General features: G+C 59.5%; 7 protein-coding genes across 9 annotated transcripts; 2 read left to right on the top strand and 5 right to left on the bottom strand.

The window, feature by feature from the left end:
- Positions 1-432: 432 nt before the first annotated feature.
- Positions 433-3,408, bottom strand: JDV02_010521 (uncharacterized protein). Its single transcript, XM_047992266.1, has 3 exons — positions 2,371-3,408; positions 2,229-2,312; positions 433-2,021 (listed from the first exon to the last, which is right to left on the bottom strand). The coding sequence occupies exons 1-3, from the start codon at positions 2,852-2,854 to the stop codon at positions 646-648; spliced, it is 1,944 nt and encodes a 647-aa protein (XP_047848280.1). The 5' UTR covers positions 2,855-3,408; the 3' UTR covers positions 433-645.
- Positions 3,409-3,463: 55 nt separating this feature from the next.
- On the bottom strand, positions 3,464-4,713 carry DAD2 (DASH complex subunit dad2). Its single transcript, XM_047992265.1, has 3 exons — positions 4,421-4,713; positions 4,303-4,362; positions 3,464-4,245 (listed from the first exon to the last, which is right to left on the bottom strand). The coding sequence occupies exons 1-3, from the start codon at positions 4,632-4,634 to the stop codon at positions 4,085-4,087; spliced, it is 435 nt and encodes a 144-aa protein (XP_047848279.1). The 5' UTR covers positions 4,635-4,713; the 3' UTR covers positions 3,464-4,084.
- Positions 4,714-5,041: 328 nt separating this feature from the next.
- Positions 5,042-7,593, top strand: JDV02_010519 (uncharacterized protein). 2 transcript variants are annotated; one of them, XM_047992263.1, is made up of 3 exons: positions 5,042-5,227; positions 5,300-5,729; positions 5,784-7,593. In XM_047992263.1, exons 1-3 carry the CDS (start codon positions 5,179-5,181, stop codon positions 7,255-7,257), a joined length of 1,953 nt encoding a protein of 650 aa, XP_047848277.1. In that variant the 5' UTR covers positions 5,042-5,178; the 3' UTR covers positions 7,258-7,593. The 2 variants fall into 2 exon arrangements, with proteins under 2 accessions (XP_047848277.1, XP_047848278.1); XM_047992264.1 differs by having other exon boundaries at positions 5,042-5,729.
- On the bottom strand, positions 7,399-8,670 carry vps29 (Vacuolar protein sorting-associated protein 29). The gene is made up of 2 exons (XM_047992262.1): positions 8,465-8,670; positions 7,399-8,346 (listed from the first exon to the last, which is right to left on the bottom strand). Exons 1-2 carry the CDS (start codon positions 8,531-8,533, stop codon positions 7,672-7,674), a joined length of 744 nt encoding a protein of 247 aa, XP_047848276.1. The 5' UTR covers positions 8,534-8,670; the 3' UTR covers positions 7,399-7,671.
- Positions 8,671-8,965: 295 nt separating this feature from the next.
- Positions 8,966-13,209, top strand: RRP12 (pre-rRNA processing protein). Its single transcript, XM_047992261.1, has 2 exons — positions 8,966-9,136; positions 9,200-13,209. The coding sequence occupies exons 1-2, from the start codon at positions 9,062-9,064 to the stop codon at positions 12,911-12,913; spliced, it is 3,789 nt and encodes a 1,262-aa protein (XP_047848275.1). The 5' UTR covers positions 8,966-9,061; the 3' UTR covers positions 12,914-13,209.
- An 8-nt stretch (positions 13,210-13,217) lies between these two features.
- JDV02_010516 (uncharacterized protein) lies at positions 13,218-16,816 on the bottom strand. Of its 2 annotated transcripts, none has more exons than XM_047992259.1 (4): positions 16,075-16,816; positions 15,573-16,016; positions 13,926-15,505; positions 13,218-13,861 (listed from the first exon to the last, which is right to left on the bottom strand). In XM_047992259.1, the coding sequence occupies exons 1-4, from the start codon at positions 16,285-16,287 to the stop codon at positions 13,789-13,791; spliced, it is 2,310 nt and encodes a 769-aa protein (XP_047848273.1). In that variant the 5' UTR covers positions 16,288-16,816; the 3' UTR covers positions 13,218-13,788. The 2 variants fall into 2 exon arrangements, with proteins under 2 accessions (XP_047848273.1, XP_047848274.1); XM_047992260.1 differs by having other exon boundaries at positions 13,218-15,505; positions 15,573-15,839; positions 15,897-16,016.
- A 1,108-nt stretch (positions 16,817-17,924) lies between these two features.
- Positions 17,925-19,360, bottom strand: JDV02_010515 (uncharacterized protein). The gene is made up of 2 exons (XM_047992258.1): positions 18,671-19,360; positions 17,925-18,616 (listed from the first exon to the last, which is right to left on the bottom strand). The coding sequence occupies exons 1-2, from the start codon at positions 19,119-19,121 to the stop codon at positions 18,486-18,488; spliced, it is 582 nt and encodes a 193-aa protein (XP_047848272.1). The 5' UTR covers positions 19,122-19,360; the 3' UTR covers positions 17,925-18,485.
- Positions 19,361-19,476: the final 116 nt, after the last annotated feature.

Raw genomic sequence — 19,476 nt, 5'->3', positions numbered from 1 at the left:
AAGAGGATGCATAATTTCGACCGGCGCTATGTCGGCTCTGGGGAGGAAGGGGGGTGTTGGTTAATATGTATGGAGGACACAGCTCTCATTCAGCAGCATCTTACTCTGCGAGGACGAGAACGAGGCCAGGCAGGGGACGATGGAGCGCCGGCGCCGCGGATGTGGGTTGAAATGGGGGGGGGCCGGAGGCAGCGAAGAAGAGCGAGATATGCGCGCTGCACATGTTATATATGGGCAGGGCTGGAGTAGTTTAGCTAGATGATGATTAAAGCGCATTGACAAACAAGCACTACGCGGCGTATGTGTGTGAGTGAGTACTAACGTCTCACGATGGATGTACCTCTCTGTACGTGAGCCTGCTAGAAGAGAGGGAGGGAGGGGCTTCTAGAACAAGCACCGAGACAAAGAGCAACATTAGAGGTAGTTCATGTGGTCCAAATGCATCGAATCACTATCAACGTGTTACAAAGTACATGCGGCTATGCCGAGGCCCCAAACAAGTACACGTATACTATCCGTACGACAATCAAACAATGCTATACAGTTGCATGCATGCAGCCCGCGCCGACGCCGTGCTTGTGCTAGAATCCCGAAAACAGACCCAACCAGACACCAGAAATGTTTTGTTGCCTTCCGCCCTCGCCCTCAGGCCTCCTTGGCCTTTGCAGCCGCTTCCCTACGCCGCTTCTTCTCGGCCCACTCCCGACTCGCAATTCTAGAGCGTTCAGCAGCCTGCTCCCGCGCAGTCTTCGCCTGTGCCTCTCTCTCGCGCCGCTCCCGCTCCTTGTCCTTGGCGAGCGTGCTGTCCCTCTCCAGGATCTTCTTGCCCCGGAGCCTCTGCTGCTCTAGTTCTTCGGCCGACAACGTGCTCCGCTTGCTCCTACCCGTGGAAGCCGACGTCGCACGGCTCGTGTTTTCCAGCACGGCGGCCGTTGAGTGTCTTCCGCGTGTCTGCGGCGACTGCGGGCTCGCAGACGCGGCTGTTCCAGCACGCACCGAACCCATGGACATGCGCTTGAGCTTTCCCGCCTCGGCTTTCTTCTCCTCAGCCTCGTTCTGCAATGTCTTGGTCTGCCGAGCAAGACTCGCCAGTGTCGCCCGCGGCAGCGTCGCGGGGCCGATGCTGTGGCGCACTGGGCGTGCCTTGAATTCGCGCTTCTTTCGTTCCTCTTCAGCTTCCGCCTTGAGCTTCGCCTCACGCTCTTCCCTCTTGCGACGCGAGATGGCCTCGCCCGGGAGCTCAAACGTTGGCTTGGCCAGTGGTCTGTTAATCCTGGTCCTCGTTGGGGCGGGGGGAGCCTTTTGCGCCTCGACCTGCTTGGCCTCGCGCGCCTCGCGTTGCTCCTTCAGACGTCTCGCGACCGCCTCGCCCGGGAGCTCAAACTTGGGCACGGTAGGCGGCTTAGTGGACTTGACCGGCGTCTTGGCCGTAGCTGCACCTGTACGTGCGGTGCCCGGCTTGGCTCGGGCCGTCAATGGGCCTGCCGCCTTTTGCTCCACTGCGGGCTCTGGGCCGTCTGCTTTCTTCTCGTGCAGAGTGAGGGACGCCGTCCGCCGAAGAGAGGGTCTCGCGTTGCTGGTTCGCTTGACCCGGACTGTGGCCGACTGCACAGCCATCGACGGACGCCCAGGCGCCGTTGGGGTTCCGCGTATAGATGGAGTCTTGGGAGACGCCTTGGTGGGCCCGATGGCATCCTGCGGCACCGCAACTGGACGTGAGAGGGCAGCCTCATTGACGGCCTCGAGTTCCTCTTCCAGCTTATCCAGCTCCTCCAGTGAGTCTTCAATGCGCGGTAGCGAGAATGACCCCGTCCTGGATGACCTGTCGCCGATGCTGCTACTGAGGTCGCTGATGATGGAGGGAGACGGCGACAGCGCTTGCTTCACCGCAGTCACAACCTCGGGCACTTTGAGCGGGCCACCGGGGTATGGAGGTGGCTCAGTGACGCTCACCACCACTCCTTGTTCGGAACCTTCCATTTCGCCTAGGACAACGTATGCATCTGCCTTGAGTGGCGTGGCTAAGAAGCGATAGCCGTCAGTCAAGAGTTGCGGGGAGGCGCCCGGCTCGATGGAGCAGGGACGAGAGATTCGGTGCAAAAAGTTGCAGCCGTAGACGGTGCTTCCCGACGGGACTTGGACGACGATGCCGTCGCGAGTCGGTCCACGATTCTCCGCGAGCCCTTCCGCTGCCGGATATGGGTGTGTGACCAGACACTCAAACTGACCTGCAAGGTGCTTCTCGACCTGGTCCCGGATGTCGGGGTCAGAGTCTAGTGAATCCAGTGGATGAGGCCTTTGCTGTGCAAAATCTGTATGAATCATGTTGGCGAATGTGTTTCGATCTGTGCTGGAGGGGTTGAGGCTCACCTTGGACAAGAGGCTCGTGTGAGAGCTCCTGGGCGGGCACAGACCGAGGCGTCTCAGGTGCTTCGACTTCCTGAAGAAGCGTGCTTGACTCTTCAATCACCGCATCAAGCGGCTCAAACGTCTCCGACTCGATTGGAGGGCGACGGTTGCGAGATGCCACCCGCCAGGCGGGCTTGCTCTGAGGCCTGGTCTCGGGAGACGGAGAGTCAGACTCAAGCGTGTTCGTCGGCTTGGACGGCTGTTGGACCGCGGCAGGGGCCGAAAGGCTATTTTGTCTGTGCTTAACCGAGAGCTCCTCGAGCACGTCCCTGGCGGATGAGTTGTGTAGCTGTTGTGGTAGTAGTGGTGGTGATGATGGTGGCGGCGAGGGCGAAGGGGAGCCCAAGGAGATGAGGGCCTCGTCCTCGAGGATGTCGAAAGTGCCGGCCAGGGGCATCGCCTGTGCAACCCCAAGCCCGAGCCCAGCGACAGGAGCCATGTCCATGCAGTGTGGTGCCCGACGGGGGACCCCTTGAAGGTAAATTAATGGCCAGGGGGGTCTGGATGGCGTCGAATGCGGCCGGTCGGTTGGGCAGCTAATTTCGTGGGAGATGCTTTTCCGGGGCGGGCGGGCGGGGGTGCCAAAGCAGGGATCGATGCAAACGCGCGAGGAAACGGTCGGTCGATGGGTAACAGTGGATAATCAGGCACTCTGGAGATGATGGCGGCGGGTAGGGAAATGGTAGGTAGAAAAGAGGGCTATTCGAACGGGTGATGGAGTACTACCTTGCGCATATGTCGTGTAGTAGTAGGTACACGGGGCGGACAGGCCAGGCGGCTGTTGTATTGTGCCGTGTTGTGCTGTGCTGTGATGTTGTTTTGTTTTGTTTTTGTTTGCAGTGCTGACGATGATAAAGAAAAAGGACATGCACGGGGTGCGGCCAAGGAAGGCTCTTGGCGTGGATGGGACAACGGGCAGGCAGGCAGACGGCATTGAGCTGCCTGATTTCTTCTTTCCTTTCTGGATGGAGTCGATTGATCCTGCTACTACGCACGAAGTAGGTACTAAGTTACGTTGTAAGTTATTGCTTGCCGCCCCCTCCCTCTCCCCCTCCCCCCTTGGCCCTGCCGCTGCAAACCTTCCAGTGCAACCAACTGCCCAACGGCTTTTTCCCGCAGGCGCGGCCGCCACATGTCTCACTCAAGCCCAAGTTCTTGTTCTTTGTTTTCTGACCGGTGCAGTGCGGCTGCTGCTCGGCCACCCTACTAAACGAGTATTAGTGGCTGCGCTTCCGCCTGTAGCAACGCGCCTCGACGCGTCTCGTGTTGCCGCCCCGCACTCTCTGTCCCTCACGCCGTCATCAACGGCGGCACACTAAGTTACCAGTGCTGTACGTGCAGCACTAACGTACTGTAGGTAGTAACAGCATCTGGTGCGCCGGCTCCCAGGCGTTCGGAGTTGTGCCTCGAAGCCCACGTTTATGCACCAGCCCGATACTACTGCCTCGGCGCCAACCCTTCCTTCATGCGCCCGCTTGGCTTGGCTTGGCTTGGCTTGCCACTCTGCTCAGCAGCGGGGTTTGCGAGACATCCAGCCTCGACATCTGCAGCGCCGCCACTGGGAAAGCCTCTTTGCCAGCGTATGCATAGATATTGGCCACCACCTCAGGCTCAATCATCAAGACCGCCCTCGCCGATTCCTCAATCAGCCAATTTCTGTTGTAGCCGTCTCTCATCATGTGCCCGGCGCCGACTCCTCCTCGGTCGCCGCAGCCTCTGCCGCCTCGGCTTGGGCTTGAAGCGTCGGCGCATGCTCCGTCGGGATACGGACCAGCGTCTGGGGCAGATCGTCCGTTGGTTCACGCTCGGCATCGCTAGATGGCTTCGCAAGTTTTGCTGTCAACCAGTCAGCGTCGTCCCGTGTCTCAATGGGCAGTCGGTCCGTCAACGCACATGAGGCCATGTTAATGGCGCGCAGCACGTTATGCCAGTTGCCCATGACAGTCGCAATAGCTGCCCGCGCTCATCAGCATCCGCATATCCCCGCGTGCCCTCGTCTCGCGAGACATACCCTCTGTCCCGTTCGACAGTGTCGAAACCTTTCGCTCTAGCGCCTCCATCTGCGTCGCCACCGCCGCGCTCAGGTCCCGGAGCTCCTTGAGATGCTCCAGCTCGGCCCTCTTCTCCTCGATGCGAGCCACCAGCGCCGGCGACTGAGATGCGGTCGACGCCGACGCGCTCGGGCCGCGCATGTGCGTCGATAGAGATCGCGTTGGGTACGACATGTCCGGCCGGGCGCTGCGTCGTTGGCTGTCGTGTCTCTGGACCTTGTGCTCTGCACGAGTCGGTGAACTTGCAAACGCGGTAGAGCTTTGTAGATGTCGGCGCGTCCTGAATGGGCTGGTGGGGTAACTATAGCTCCCATCCCATCTCACGTGTTCCAGTGCCAACGCGCTGATGGCTGCTGGAGGGTTTGCCCCACTGAAAATCACTGGAAACTGCCTGTGCCTGTCGAACCCCTCAGCTCACACGTGCGTTGAGCGGGCTCGCGGGCTCCAGTGTTTCCAGCGCCCCGGCAACCAGCCCTGCACGCCATTCCAGCCCGCGCTAAACCAGAAAAGGCCAAACGTAAATAATGACACCCCAAGAAATTATCGCCCTCTACTGTCCACCCGCCCGCCACTGTAGTCACCACTCCAACTCATGCGGGTCGAGTCGCGCCTTGAGCCTTGCATCGTCGTCACCTCACGCTCCCTCCCGTGGCTACAGACCATCAATACTTGACCACAGCACGCGGCGATAGCAGGCATCCACCTCACAGGATGAGCTATGGCTAGACTTAACGAACCCCCCGTGTCTTCGGACAGCATCGAGACGCGTATGTTTCCCCTCCCTCTGCGCTACGCGAACCCTTCGCGGACGGAGCTCTTCTGACCCTATTGCCGGCCAGTTCGCAAGAAGTTCCTCCGCCAAAATAGAGACCTTGCCAAGTCGAACAACATCCGCGCGCTGCGCATCCGCGAGCTCGAAAACGAATGTGCATGCATGCTCTCCGAGAACCTCGAGCTCCGTGGACGGATCCTTGAGCTCGAAAAGCAAGTCGAAGACAATGACTCCCGCCGGATAGCCGACCACGCGTTGGCAATCAAGAATAAGCTAGAGTCGCAGCTCACAGAATGGGGAACTCTCTTGGCAGGCCTCGGCCTCGAGCCGCCTATGAAGAAGCACTCGCCGCGCGTGAGGAAGTCGGTCAGACCCCGCATGAGCTTTAGTGCGAGTCGGCCCAGTCCATCGCAAAGAAGACTCCGTGAAGTCGCCCGGGATATAGAGGAGCTGGGACACATTGCAGAAGCCAAGTCCTACCCCCGCAAGTCCATGAAGTACGCTTGCTCTACCCTTTGCGTGAGTGGTCGCGACTGACCACTAGCATATAGCCATGAACAAATCCTCGCCCTTCAGTCAGAGGCCGAAGAAGCCGACACGACAGACTCCCCCGAACTTGGGCCGCCGCCGAGGTCTCAATTCATTGATCGAGACCCCGTCAAGGTCGACTCTCCTAGTCGCGCTATTCCAGCAAGAGCGCCAGAGGCCGGCGCTAAGGACAATGCTGAATCTGCACAACCGAAATTGATTCAATCACCAAAGGTAAACGAGGCCCACCGTCCATGCGTGGCTTCACCAGAGAAGAAAATTGAGCCCACCATTCCGCCGCAACTCCGGTCACTGGCCAGTGAAACCACCGCGTCCGTACCCATTAAGGCTGGATCGAAGCGCAAGTTCACCGCACAAGAAGATGCCGAAAACATGCCACTCCAGCGGGTCAGCGACGAAAACCGCCCTTTCCGAACTGGGCCGGAGAAGCAGTCCATTCGAGACAAGGCTGGAGGTGGCAAGACGCTAAAAGAGCTCGCCAACATCAGAAAGGAAGCTCGTGAGAGGCTTGCTGTCGACAATACCACACGTAAACCGCTGTCAGCGAAGAACACCAATGACGACATCAGTTCGCCGAAGAAGTCGAAAAAGTCAACCGATGAGGTCGCGGAAGCCAAAGCAGACCTAGCCAAGCCCAAGGTGTCGAGAGAACGCTCCAAGGCGAAGACAAAGAGTGCCGCCCTGGCCAAGGTGGAGCCGGTCAAGATTGAGGCCATATCTATACCAGAATTGCCACCCCCAGCTACTGTCGAATTGAGCGTACCGGTTGCGGAACCCGCGCTCCTGTCTCCAAATTCTCCCGAGCCAGCACCTGATGCCAGTGGCCACAGGGGTGACACGCCTCCCCCACTGGATATTTTGTCCAAGGGAGAGATGTTGCGACCGAGCAGACGAAATAGGACGGCAGTCAGCTATGCCGAGCCGAACCTGAGGGATAAGATGCGGCGGCCGACCAAGGAACTGTTCGACGCAGTTGCTGGAGAAGGCAAATATGCGCGACGGAGCAGCCAAGCTGAGCCCTTGGACAAGCTGAAGCGCGAGTCGGATGTCAACGGGTCTGGTGCCAAGCTGCTGAGCGTGAACACCCAACCCGCCGAAGCTGATGCTGGCAGGACGCCAGAAAGCCCTCTGGCCAACAAGACCTCGCCCCCTCAGGAGCTGCCGGCCTCTGTCGCCACGGAGAGGCGGCGTCGGCCGTCATCAGCAACAGTCAAGGCGATCGAAGTGCCCGAAGAGGCTGGCGCTGGCCCACCGGACAAGCCACGAGAAGCGGACACCAGCGCAGACACGAGCGGCTCCGGCGACACCGACATCTATGAGTTTACGAGTTCGTCGCCTCAAGTGGAGAAGGAGGACGACACTGTAGAGGCGAAACGATCCAATCGGCGGCAAACGACGTCTGCGCGCCGTGCGTCGTCGGCCACCGACGGCGAAAAGACTCGAGCCTCTTCAAGGCGAAGAAGCATGATGGTATAATGACTGATGGATCTTTGCCTGGGGAGTGGCAGGGAGTATCATAATGAAGCAACGGGCGTTTACGGTAGATTGTCTGCGATGGCGGTCCGGGATTTGCACATGGTTTGGCGACGCACATTGAGCTTCGGATGATATTCGAGATACCAAGCGACGGAGATACTTTATGTTTATTTGACTCTTTTGTCCATGTTTGACTTTTGGATTTGGCGTACACGGGACACTGTCTCGCCTTTAAACAACGTGTGGCCCCATGATCTGCCCACTGGTGCAAGGAACGAACGCGCTTCACTGCGTTCATCTGGGGAGCGAGACTATTGCAGGAGCTCAATAAATGCGGTTATCGACTTGGTGGCGGGAGTTGCTGTCGCCATTTGCGCCTCTGGGTGTGGAAATCTGCCGTGATGAGCTGTAGTATCATGATGAAGAAGGGCCGGGCGTCGGCTCAACCGGCTTCGTGTAGGTAACCTTCTCTACCGCCACGTTCTCGTTGCCCTTGTCGTCTGTGCGCAGCTGGTACACGTAGAGTGTAAGTGATATTCCTTGGACCTGGGGCACGGCGTCAGCTGGTTCTCTCCCTTTGTCTCCTTCTGCCCCGTCCCGTCCCCATCGCGGGCGCGGGATAATATATAAGGGGGCAGCGGTGCGGCGCGGCGCGGCACCAGGCGCAAAACGTACATCCATCAGGCAGAAGCTCGGGGTGGGATCCTCGCCGTCCTGGGCGGCCCAGCCGTTGACAAAGGCGCCGGTGGCGCTGCCGGGGTTGACGAAGAACTTGTCCATGTACTCGAAGGCGTCGAAGCGGTGGGTGCCGCCCCAGCAGAGGACGTCGACGTCGAGGCGGTTGGCCTCGGCGAGGAGCAGGTCGGGCTCGCTGGAGACGAGGGTGAAGCCCTCGAGGAAGCCGATGCGGATGCCGCCGTGGGTGACGACCTGCGTGAGCGGCAGGGAGGTGGCCTCGACGTCGTAGCGGCCCTTGACGATCTTGAGGTCCGGCGCGACGGAGCGGAGGTAGTCGTACGTGTGCTTGTCCGTGAGGTTGCCGAGGCAGAGCGTCTGGCCAATCTTGCCGGGGGCGAGGAGCTTCTTAAACTGCAGAATACATACAAAAACGGCTAGTTAGTTGGCGCTCTGAGAATAACGTAGAGGAAAGAGGACGAGTTCGCAAAGAAGGGGGGGGGGGGGCGGGTTGGTGAGGCCGCGCGCGCACCTTTGGGGGAATGTCGAGCGCGCGGTCCGGGATGTGCATGTCCCCAATGACGAGGATGAGGAACGCCATGGCTGCTGCGTTTCGTCTTCAGATTTATCTGGCCTCGCGCGCGACGCGACCGGGACCAAATGCGACGGGTAATTGGTGGCCCGAGGGGGTGTTGCTGGAAGCTCAATGCGGCTCCGATGATGTCGCCGGCATGCCCCTCATGAGCGCAAGGCTGGGTTAGTGCTAGGCGGGAGCTCTCGCGTCGTCAGCGGATGGACGTCAGCGGCAGCTTCGGAGGGAACGGGCACCCGTTACAGCGATAGGTAGGTACCACCTGCGGTTGACCGCCTGTAGCATCCATTTCGGTAGGCGCTGCACCTCCGTCTCCACCGCTGACGCTCGAGATGGTGGTCCCTGCCAAAACTCCACTGCGAGAGGGGACGGCACTAAGTCTTATCGGGCCAGACCCCCCGCTGCCGTGCCTTCGATAAGGAATTTTTTTTTGGCCGTCGAACGACACACTCTTTTTTTGGGTGGTGGAACTTCTTCGAGGCCCGACCATCGTTTCCTCACCGTACTTCCTCAGTCCGGCGTACGCGATTCGACAAGATGGCGACGCCCACGCCGACTCTGGCTGAGAAGCTGGACAAGATCAAGTCTCCAGGGCTTCAGAGCCAGCAAAGGGTACGCAGCGGAGCCCCATCGCCCACCCGGTGTACCCTCTCGTTACTGACTTTTTTGTCGCAGACCGTCGTCGTCCTCCAAGCCGTCGAATCGACATTGAAAGAGCAAAACACCGCGCCCACGCCCACCGGCTACTTCGCTGCCCTGCTCGCCCTCTTGCAGCAGGCTAATGCTAATGGAGTCGTCAACATCGAGCTGGCGACCCCCGTCGTCTACCTCCTCGACGTCGTCACGCCCTTCGCCCCGCAGCCGCTTCTGCGCTCCAAATTCACCCAGATCCTGACCCTGCTCGCCCCCGTGCTGCTGATGCAGGATGCCGAGCCCATACTCCTCCGCACCTCCATAGGTTGCCTCGAGTCCCTCCTCCTCGCCCAGGATGCGCCTTCGTGGGAGCTCGGCGTCACGCAAATCGGCCCCCGCCGCGCCGTCGCCGGCCTCCTCAACCTCTCCCTCGACCCCCGCCCCAAGGTGCGCAAGCGCGCCCAGGACGCGCTCAAGAGGGTTCTCAAGAACCCGCCGCCGAGCCCCTCGCTCGACCACCCCGCGGCGGACATGTGCGCCGGCACAGCGCTCAAGAATCTCGAGGACTTGGCTGGCAAGGCGGCGCAGGCCCGCAAGGGCAAGAAGCTGGCCGCGACGACGCACGACCCGGCATTGATACACGCCCTGCAGCTGGTCAAGACCGTTGCTGCAGCGAGTGGCGGCTGGCCGAGCACCAAAATAGAGTCGCTGTGTGAGCTGCTGCTGAGCATAGCCAAGACGGGCAACGAGTACATGACCATGGCTGGCTTCGAGATCTTCGAGATGATCTTCGAGGGCATGTCCGATGAGGTCTCTTCTGCGAAGCTGCCACGGCTTATGGAAATTATCTCCGAGCTGCGGCCGGCTGCCAACGACACTCAGCTTGTGCCTCCCTGGCTGGCTATCCTTTCCCGTGGATTCGACGTATCTGCGCAGGTCGAGCCCGACGAGACCTTCCAAAAACTCCCTGAGCTGTTCGCAATGGTCGCGCAATTCCTCGAGTCACACTCCGAAAACATCCGCATCTCGGCTTCCGAGTGCCTCGTCTCGTTCATGGCCAACTGCGTGCCCCAGCAAGTCATCGTCGAGCCGTCAATATACGACGAAAAGGTTTTGGACAAGGTCGTCAAGACGGCCGAGTCGCTGCTCACTGTCCAGTTCCAGGCCGCCTGGTTGCAGACCTTCAACGTAATGGGTGCCATGTTCACCTCCCTGCGATGGCAGTCGTATCCGAGAATGCTCAACATTACACGCACCATCGGCGAGATCCGAGAGAACCCGTCATTTCACAAGAAGAAGGAGGCAGACGAGGTCATTGGCCAAGCCGTTCAGGCAATGGGGCCCGAGGCTGTCTTGTCTGTTCTGCCGCTCAATATCGTCAAGCCGGTCAAGGGCCAAAACGGTCGTGCATGGCTGTTCCCCATTCTGCGAGACTACACTAGCAACACCAACCTCGCCCATTTCAAGAAGGAGATGGTTCCCCTCAGCGAGCTGATGTTCCAAAAGGTCCTGGACCATGGAGATGCTGAGAAGACGATGGAGATCAAGATCTACGAGACGCTGGTGCAACAGACATGGTCTATCCTCCCTGGTTACTGCGACCTCCCGCTCGACCTGCCCGAGGCTTTCGATCAGTCCTTTGCCGAGATGCTCGCCAACCTCCTGTACAAGCAGGTCAACCTGCGGTTAGATGTTTGCAGGGCCCTCAAGGTGCTGATCGAGTCGAACCAGGCGATTGCCAGCATTGGGGAAGATGAGGACGACTTTCTGCTGCAAAGCAGGGTATCCCGGGATGCTGCTAAGGCCAACTTGGCATACCTCGGCCAGTTTGCCGGAAACATGTTGGCGGTCATGTTCAACGTCTACACGCAGACCCTCCCGCAGAGCCGCGGCCCCATTCTCCAGACCATCAACGCCTTCCTGAGCATCACGCCCCACCAAGAAGTCATTGACACTTTCGACCGTGTCAGCAAGATGCTCGCCTCGGAACTGCAAAACAGTGCCCCCGTCGAGAAGAAAGGCAAGCAGCAAAAATCAGAGGATCACATGCCGTCCACAGCGCAGACGCTCATGGACCTGGTCATTACCATGTCCGCCTATCTGCCCCGCGAGAGCTTTGCAGCGCTGTTCGAGATCGCGAACGTCATCATCTTCAAGGATGACGAGCCTCAGTTGCAGAAGAAGGCCTACAAGCTAATTCCGCGGCTGGCTGACTCTGAACTTGGCAAGATCGCCATGCAGGAGAGGACCGCCGAGATGCAGCAGCTCATCCTGTCTTCCTCCGAGAAGGTGTCTGCTCCCGCTCGACGTGAACGATTGGCCGCGATTCTCGCTCTCCTGCCTTTTATCCCTGACAACTCTCTCCACTTCATCCCTTCGGTCCTTAGTGAGGTCGTCATCTGCTGCAAGGAGAACAATGAGCGCGCGAGAGAGACGGCGTACGAGCTGCTCGTGCAGATGGGACACCGCATGGTCGCTGCGGACGGCGCCACGATCGACAACAGCAAGGTGCCTCGCATGCCTGCCGACGCCACCGCTGGTAAGGCCAACATTGAGGAATTCTTCACCATGGTCAGCGCAGGTCTGGCCGGAAGCACGCCCCACATGATATCCGCCTCCATCACTGCCATCAGCCGACTTCTCTACGAGTTCCGCTCCGGCCTCAGCGAGCAAACGCTCTCAGACCTGGTCCAAACTATGGACCTCTTCCTGACCTCGAACAACAGAGAAATCGTCAAGAGCTGCCTGGGCTTCGTCAAGGTGTGCGTCATCAGCTTGCCCGTCGAGCTCATGGTTCCTCGGTTGTCTACCCTGGTGCCAAACTTGATTGTGTGGAGCAACGAGCACAAGGGCCACTTCAAGGCCAAGGTCAAGCACATCCTGGAGCGGATGGTCCGTCGGTTTGGTTTCGATCTCATCCACCAGAACTGCCCCGAGTCGGACAGGAAGCTCGTGGTCAACATCCGCAAAACCAAGGAGAGGGCTAAGAAGAAGAAGGACGCCTCCCGGGCCGGTCACGACGAGGACGCTAGCGGCGACGAAGACGATGACCAGCCCAAGCGACAGTTCGAAAACGAGTACGACCAAGCGCTCTATAGCAGTGATTCAGACGACGATGCTGCCTCGGACGACGATGCCGATGCCAAGCCTCGCAAGAAGACACAGAAGGGCGGCAGAACATACATTGTCGAGGACGAAGACGAGCCGCTCGACCTTCTCGACAAGAAGGCGCTCGCCAACATCTCCTCCACCAAACCCGTCAAGCTCCGCAAGCCCACCAAGACCAAGGCCAAGACCGACCTCGACGGCAAGCTCATCCTCGGCAAGGATAGCGACGACGAGGCCGACGACGACGGCGCCATGGATGTCGACAAGCCCCAGGGCGCGTCTGGCGTGGGCGCCTACGTTGCCGCCCTCAAGGGCAAGGACGCTGCCAAGCGCGGCCGCGGCGGCAAGCTCAAGTTCTCGAACCGACGCTCCAGGGACGACGACGACATGGAGGACCTTGATGACGGCGACGCCGCCGCCATCAAGAATAAGATTAGCCCCGGGCGCGGCGGCGACCGCGGGGGCAAGTTCCGCGGGGGCCGAGGCGGGCCCATGCGCGGCAGTGGCGGCCGTGGTGGTGGTGGCCGCGGCGGCGCGCGAAGCGGCAAGGGAGGCATTGCGGCCGGAAGGAGAGGTCTGGGCATGGAGAAGCAGCACGGCCCGTCTGTGGGAGGCGGCGTGCACAAGGGCAGGAAGGGCCGCAACTAGACCACTGCCAATATGGTGCGCCTGAAAGGGGGAAGGGAGGGAGGAGGGGACAGGGAGCGAGCCGAGGCGTAAAGGCAAGACCTTCGGCCCAGGGTGATGGCATATGGATGATCGATCATCTTGCCTGCTCCAAGCTAAATACCCACGTTCATGAATGAGGTCCGCCGCGTGTGTGGCGGCCGTTGGCTTTGGTAGTATCACGATTTGGCGTTGACCTGTTATTTGCGTTTGCTAGAGTAAAAGGAAAAGAAAAGGAAAGACTACATATGGACTTGTCACGCCGCCGCATGTAGGCAGTCATCAATGGGATGTCAAACATTGTATGATTCTTCTAGTACTCGTGCAGATAAACCTCTCAACATATGCTCGCTCTCTAGTCCGAAACGCCGTCCCATCGCCTGCCATGCCTGCAAAGGAAAGACAAAAAAAGACACTGATGCCGTCCGTCATCCTGAATGCTCATGATTCCATCGCCAGCTGGTTCCAGACTGTCTAGCCGTCTCCAAGACGCGCAGGGGGGTATTCGTTCGTTTTCTCGTTCAGACATGATTTCTGAGGGATTGACTAAGGCATCGATCGCTGAGCAACCGCGTTCTAACCTCCGTCCCAGCAACGACGCCGACCATTCATCACGAGATGCAAACGCCATGCGACACATAAATGCCGCCAAAACAATAGTACGCGGGGTTAATCCATCGGGTGTAGGCTGAAGCCTTTGTTGCCGGGAAGCCGAGACAAGACACTGTCAACGGGTAACGCGACGAACGTCGCACCACCGCTCATCGGAGTGTATGGACTCCGTCAGGATAAGGTGTGCGAGCAGGAAATTCCGGGCCGAAATGGCCATGGCGGCCTGGAGGCGGCGGCGGAACTATCTAACGGTAGTGAGGCTCCGCCTGAAAAGGCACCGGAAATGGCTGACCCGAATGCAAGACTCCGGTTCGCGACCTAGACAATGTGAGAAGGCCTGCGTCGTACAACGGGACGTGACGCGGGACGCAGCCCAACTTACTCTTCCCGATAACCGTGCGGCGATGGAGGTGGATACGGTCCCAATGCTGGCTGTGGCGCATAACCGTGGTTTGCATCAAGATAACCGGGTTGTCCTTGAGCAGGATGCGGCGCGGCTTCCCATGGACGTCCGAGACCACGATCTGCCACCAAGCTACTGTTGGGGTGCATTGAGTGAGTCGCGTTGCCAGGACGAGAAAGAGGGATAATCTCGACCCCGGGCGCGCCTTGGGTTTCTCGCAGGATCCTGGAGCCTTCTTCCCCTGAGACGACCCTGTGTCGAGCCGGCACGCCTGTCACTCGACGGCTAGGCAGACCGGCAGGTTCGGGCACTGAGACTCTCTCGTAGAAACCGCCTCGATCTTCCATAACGATCGGATTGGACGGGTTTCCCGGTGCGGCAGCATTCACGACAATACGATCGGGCGCGGGTCGTCCAGAGGTTTGCGAATTGCCGTCGGCGCGCGGGGTATCGTAAGGTCGAGGAGGGTAAGGAATGCTTTGTTCCACCCGTCGCTCAGTGCCATGTACGCCCTGATCGTGTCCAGACATCTGATGCTGGAGAACGCCTTCAGCGTGATAGTCGCGAGGGCTTGTGCGCGGGAATGGCAGCCGGTCGTTAGCACTTCGCGGTCCCGCGATGAAGCCATGCTGCCCATCGTGGACCACCGGCACGGAAACAGGTTCAGTGTAGGGTCCCACACCCCGGTGAGACGGTGGAAACACAAACCGATCGTCGGACATACTGGAGGCACCGGAGACGGCATACCCCGGGCCCTCGATAGAGGGGACGACCAAATCTCTGAGGCTGTCACCGCGTGGAGGACGTGGCGCCGATGTACCGAGAGGAGGCTGGCGGGCAGCACGGTGAACCTCTGCGTACGGAGCTTGCCCCCGGATGGCAGAGACATCCTGACTCACAGTATGCGGAACGTAGCCATTCGAGCTTGGCGCCCGTCCTGGTAGGCTAAAGCTCACGGGGGCACGAGGCTCATTGGGGAGATGGGACGTAGTCACGTTGGGCACCTCGGCAGATGCCGGCGCGCCTTGTGGAGGCTCCTGGTTCTGATCTTCGCGATTTCGCTCGCGAGCGGCGGCCCATGCTACCTGGACAGCGGCATATCTCCTGAAACCACGTCGCTGAAGTCGTTGGGTAGTACGGACGTTGTTGGTGGGCGGTTGCGCCACGGGGTGGGACGGGCTTAGGGACGAAGGCTCTCGAGTTGCCGCCGTGGAGAATCCGGGTTGTTGAGGGCCTGTGAGGGCAGCTGGGTTGGGACCCGACAGCTCCTCGTCGGCGGACTCTTCTTCGTCTTCGGAGTCTGAGATGACGACAACCTCTCGCAGGATCTCTTCGAGCTGGTCGCGTCCGGTCTCTTCGTCACCCCGCCACTTGACGAGGAAATCCAGGCACGTCGACTGAACAATTCTTCTGGCATCAATCCATTGCATCTCTTTGAGCAATTCGTCATACCTAGTATGACTATGCCGTATATGGGCAAGAACTGCAAGCTGCACTCTGCGCGCAAGCGTCATGTCGGCAGACAGGCCAACAGGTGGCTCACCCTTGTAGCGGTCACGCTGTGACGCATTCGTTAGCTTTGTCGAGCATGGCTTGCCAGGTCAGATTGGCTGAGTAGGCACTTACTCGCGTGAACGCATGATCGATGATGATCTGGCGGTCAGTATTGGGGATCCGGGGAAACAGGTCCCGCAGCACGGCATCGGCCTGCGCGTGGTACTCTGCTTGTGACTCTGGAATGGGTTCCGGAGCCCGAGACGGACCAGAGATGGGGTACGAAAGGTCATCCAGGGACAACATCTCTTTGGCCTTGTCCACGATGGCAGACGAAAAATGAAAGCCCATCCGGCTCATCTGGTTGGCAAAGCTCGGGGTTCCGGAAAGACCGCAGTTCTGCTCGTTCTTAGCCTTGACACGCACGCGGCCCTGGCGGTCGTCAAGGTCTCCTACTGAAACAATATAGATCTTGACGCCCTGCTCTCGCGATAGCTCTTTGCAGAGCCGGGTCAGTTCTGGATGACCGACAGGAATGTAGCTGTAGCCCTGAGGAGGCTTGTAGGTGGAAACGTTCTGTGGCAAGATCAGCGAGGCGGTTCGGGGACGATGTGAGGGGCCCGGTTTCACTCACCACGCAATCGAGTTTCTTCTTTCTGTCCTTGTTCTCAACGAATTCGAAGTAGGTGTGATGCTTGTCCTTGGGCTGAGGGAGTGGGCGTTTTGCTCCCAGGCCCGGAGGCGGCTGGGGCGAAAGCGAAGCGTTGGCATGCCTCTGGGCGCGCTTGTGACGCTCCTTTGGGCCGCCCGCGACGGCTGCGGGCGTCTTCCGCTTGTTGTTCCCCATCTGAAGACGTTAGGCTTGCAGCAGTGGCATGCTGCGGTATGTGCAGGAGTCCCAAATCTACAGCGATAACGCAGTGTGTGGTGGGGGGTTCACAGGCAAACGGTGGGTTTGCATGAGATGCTCCGGAACGAACGAGGCTTTTGCCTGGCAGCCCTAGGGTCTGTGGAAGAAACGGAAAATGAAGGCGAGCCACCCAGATCCGGGGAAAGGAGCGGGCTTCCGATGAGATGGAGAGCTTGGGTCCTGCCCTCCGGAGGGGGGGATGTGCAGCTGCTATGCGGTGAGGCCAGACGGGTATCGACGGGAGTGAGTGTGCCGCAGCCTGAAGCTGGAGCTGAAGCCGGAGCTTGCGCAGCGTCCAAAGCAGCAGGCTCCGGGAGATTTGGATGTTTGCAGCCGCGAGACGAGCAGACGAGACGCGTCACGAAAGGTTTGCCAGGTCACGGCCGAGATGGAGAGAAGCAGAAGGAAAACAGAAAAGGTCACCGAGGCAGCGAGGCGACTTCTTGGGCAGCAAGTGCAGTTGTTCAGTCGGAGCATTACCTAAGCGGGCTGTTGGCCAGCTGGGCCCGGCCGGCAGCCAATGGCAATCATGAGCCGCCTGTGGTGGGCCAGATGACCAGACTCGTGATCACTGCTATGGCATATTTTGATGGTGATTTTTATTGATGGGTGATGATGCCGCTGTGACAGACTGACTGCCTCATCATCATCATCATCATCAGTCAGGCCGTGAGGATGGGCGATGGGCGATGGAAGCTCACGGCATGCACGCACGCCTGCCGGCCGCCAGTCGGATAACGACGACGTAGTCGATGGGTTACGGAGCAGCGGGCGCTGTGCGAGGCACCGCTTGTGGTATTTCGCATGCCTGCCCAGACTGGCATTGGCGGACACATCATGCTGCTGCTCGACTGCACGCACTCCTTGTTGTTGATGCCCAACAGGGAGGGCATCCAGAGATGGCATGCCACAAATGAAGCTCGTCCCCAAGCCCCTGGATCGACGACGCGCATATCCACCACCACCACGTATTCGTACATGCTGTGAAGCTCGGGCAGAGGTGCTTATCTCAAAGCTTCTTTGACCATTCGTCCATCGCCGCCAATGGTTGCTCTGCGAGAACGCCGCACGAGGGAGCACCGCGGCAGTCTCGGCCAAACAAACAACAGGTGGTGGCAGGCAGGTCGACCGAGGGCCACTCATCGCAGTGTGCACAGTATATGCATGTACCCTTGCGGACATATTCGAGACAAGCCCCTTGGCACTTTGTTGATGGCAGACGAGGATGAGGACGATAATGGGCTCACGGCCGCTCCGACCGCGGCCCTGTCTGTCGTTGTCGCTCCATGCGAGCCTGGAACATGCAACATTGCCAATTCGCCATCACCACACAGTCACGCCATGCACGTATCACGTAGTTATTGCCCCTCGTATGCCATGCCCCAGCAGATCCTCGGCCAAGACAACAGGAGGAACAAGCGAGATGCGCAGGACTTGACAGCCTCGCGGCGGACCCGGGGACCCGCCACCACCGTTCTCCCCTGGCCAGGCATTGACGGACAGGGCAGGGCAGTGCTGATGAGCCGCCTGCGACACCAGGCTAGAGTTGTACTACGTAAGGTAGTGCTATATAGCTGCTATTCTTGTCTCGCGGGAGGATCGCCTGGGTTGTGGCAAAGCTGCGACAGCCTCATCGATACACGTACACGGCTGCGGCCCGACGAAACGGCAACGCCCATGAGCCTCTGGTCCGTACAGAACGGTGCCCGTCTGACCCCTTCCCAAAGTCATAGCGTCGTCCCTTCACGGTCGCACCGTCAAACGGTCGATCGGCCAAGTCGGGGTCTGCAAAAGCCGCGGGCTCACGTTTCACAGCGAAACCTGACGCTGGGCATCCAACCCAATGTCGAAAGATGAAACGTCGACCCCAGGATTCTGCTGGATTCGACACGGCAAACAACATGCATATATTTAGCTGCGACGTCTGTTCTGTCGCGGGTAAGTTTACTTCATTCTAGTAGTAATACGGTGACCGACTTGGTGCCCGCCCATTCGCGCCAGCACAAGGATACAGGGACCAGGTGGTCAGCTGAATCACGTAACGGGATCAGAATTGGTGCTGTGCTGTGCCCTGCCATGCTGTGCTGGGCTCTCGTCGAGGAGATGCACAACTCCGTCCGCACTCGCGCGATACATCACGGCTCGCTTCGAAGACTGTGTTCACCGGCTGCACCGTCTAGGGCGGGCCCTGGCTTATTATCGTGCTGGTTCAGCGCCGTGGTCGCTCTGATGCACTGCCACCACTGCCAATCTCCTCGTTTCTTGGCTTGCCATGGCGCCGATTCAGTCACGTGATCGTCCCACCTTCGTACCCACGTACCTCTGCGGCCCTGTCCAGGCAGATGCGATCGGTTTTCCAAAGGTGAAGGCCGTGGACCAATGAGGGAGGTGGATGGCTTGAATTCATGTTGTGGCCTGGTGGGAAGCCAAGGTCCCTGTCTCTGCTCCGCCACGCCCCAGCGGCCACTAACCCGCCACCTGCCCAGCGCTTGGTGGGCAATCTGCTGTGGCTTCTGTACCCGAACGACGACAGGGCCAATGGCGTCGCTCGCCGCACCCCCGAGGCGCAGATTCGGCCAGTTCGCTCCCCCGACGGCCGTCTGGTCACCTTGGAGCCGACGGGAGCGAGCGTCGCCGGTCTGGGCTGTGTCATGGGCGTCGGGCACGGCCAGTTCTGTTGACATTCTCCAAAACGGACATGGCCGAGGAGCCCGCTCGTTCTCATCACGATGCCGCAGATTGCATGGCTCTTCACCCCAGTGCCCGAACATCGTCAGACACGCTCACGTCAACCATCACGTAAACCTGTATGCGCACGTCTACTTTGTAGATGCCTGCTCGCTCCCGGACCTTCAGGCGATTCGAGGGGCATGGCCTGGCCTGCGATGCATTGCTTCAGAGCGCAATTCATGGGCCAGATGATGTCGCGCACGACAGGACAGAGGATGGTCAGGTCCCTGGCAAAGATAAACTCAGCTCAACGTCGGGGAGGAGGGGGTGGGCAGCAGGGGCGGCGCCTTTGGAGCAAAAGGGCCCCGAATGCGAGATTATATGCGAGCATTCGTGGCCCTTTCGTCGACATTCGTCAGCCCTATTGCTCCGAGCCGCCAACCGAACAGCGGTCGC

Source organism: Purpureocillium takamizusanense, chromosome 12 (genome assembly GCF_022605165.1).
Source record: "Purpureocillium takamizusanense chromosome 12, complete sequence".
NCBI lineage: Eukaryota > Fungi > Ascomycota > Sordariomycetes > Hypocreales > Ophiocordycipitaceae > Purpureocillium > Purpureocillium takamizusanense.
This window is presented reverse-complemented; position numbering and strand designations above follow the sequence as displayed.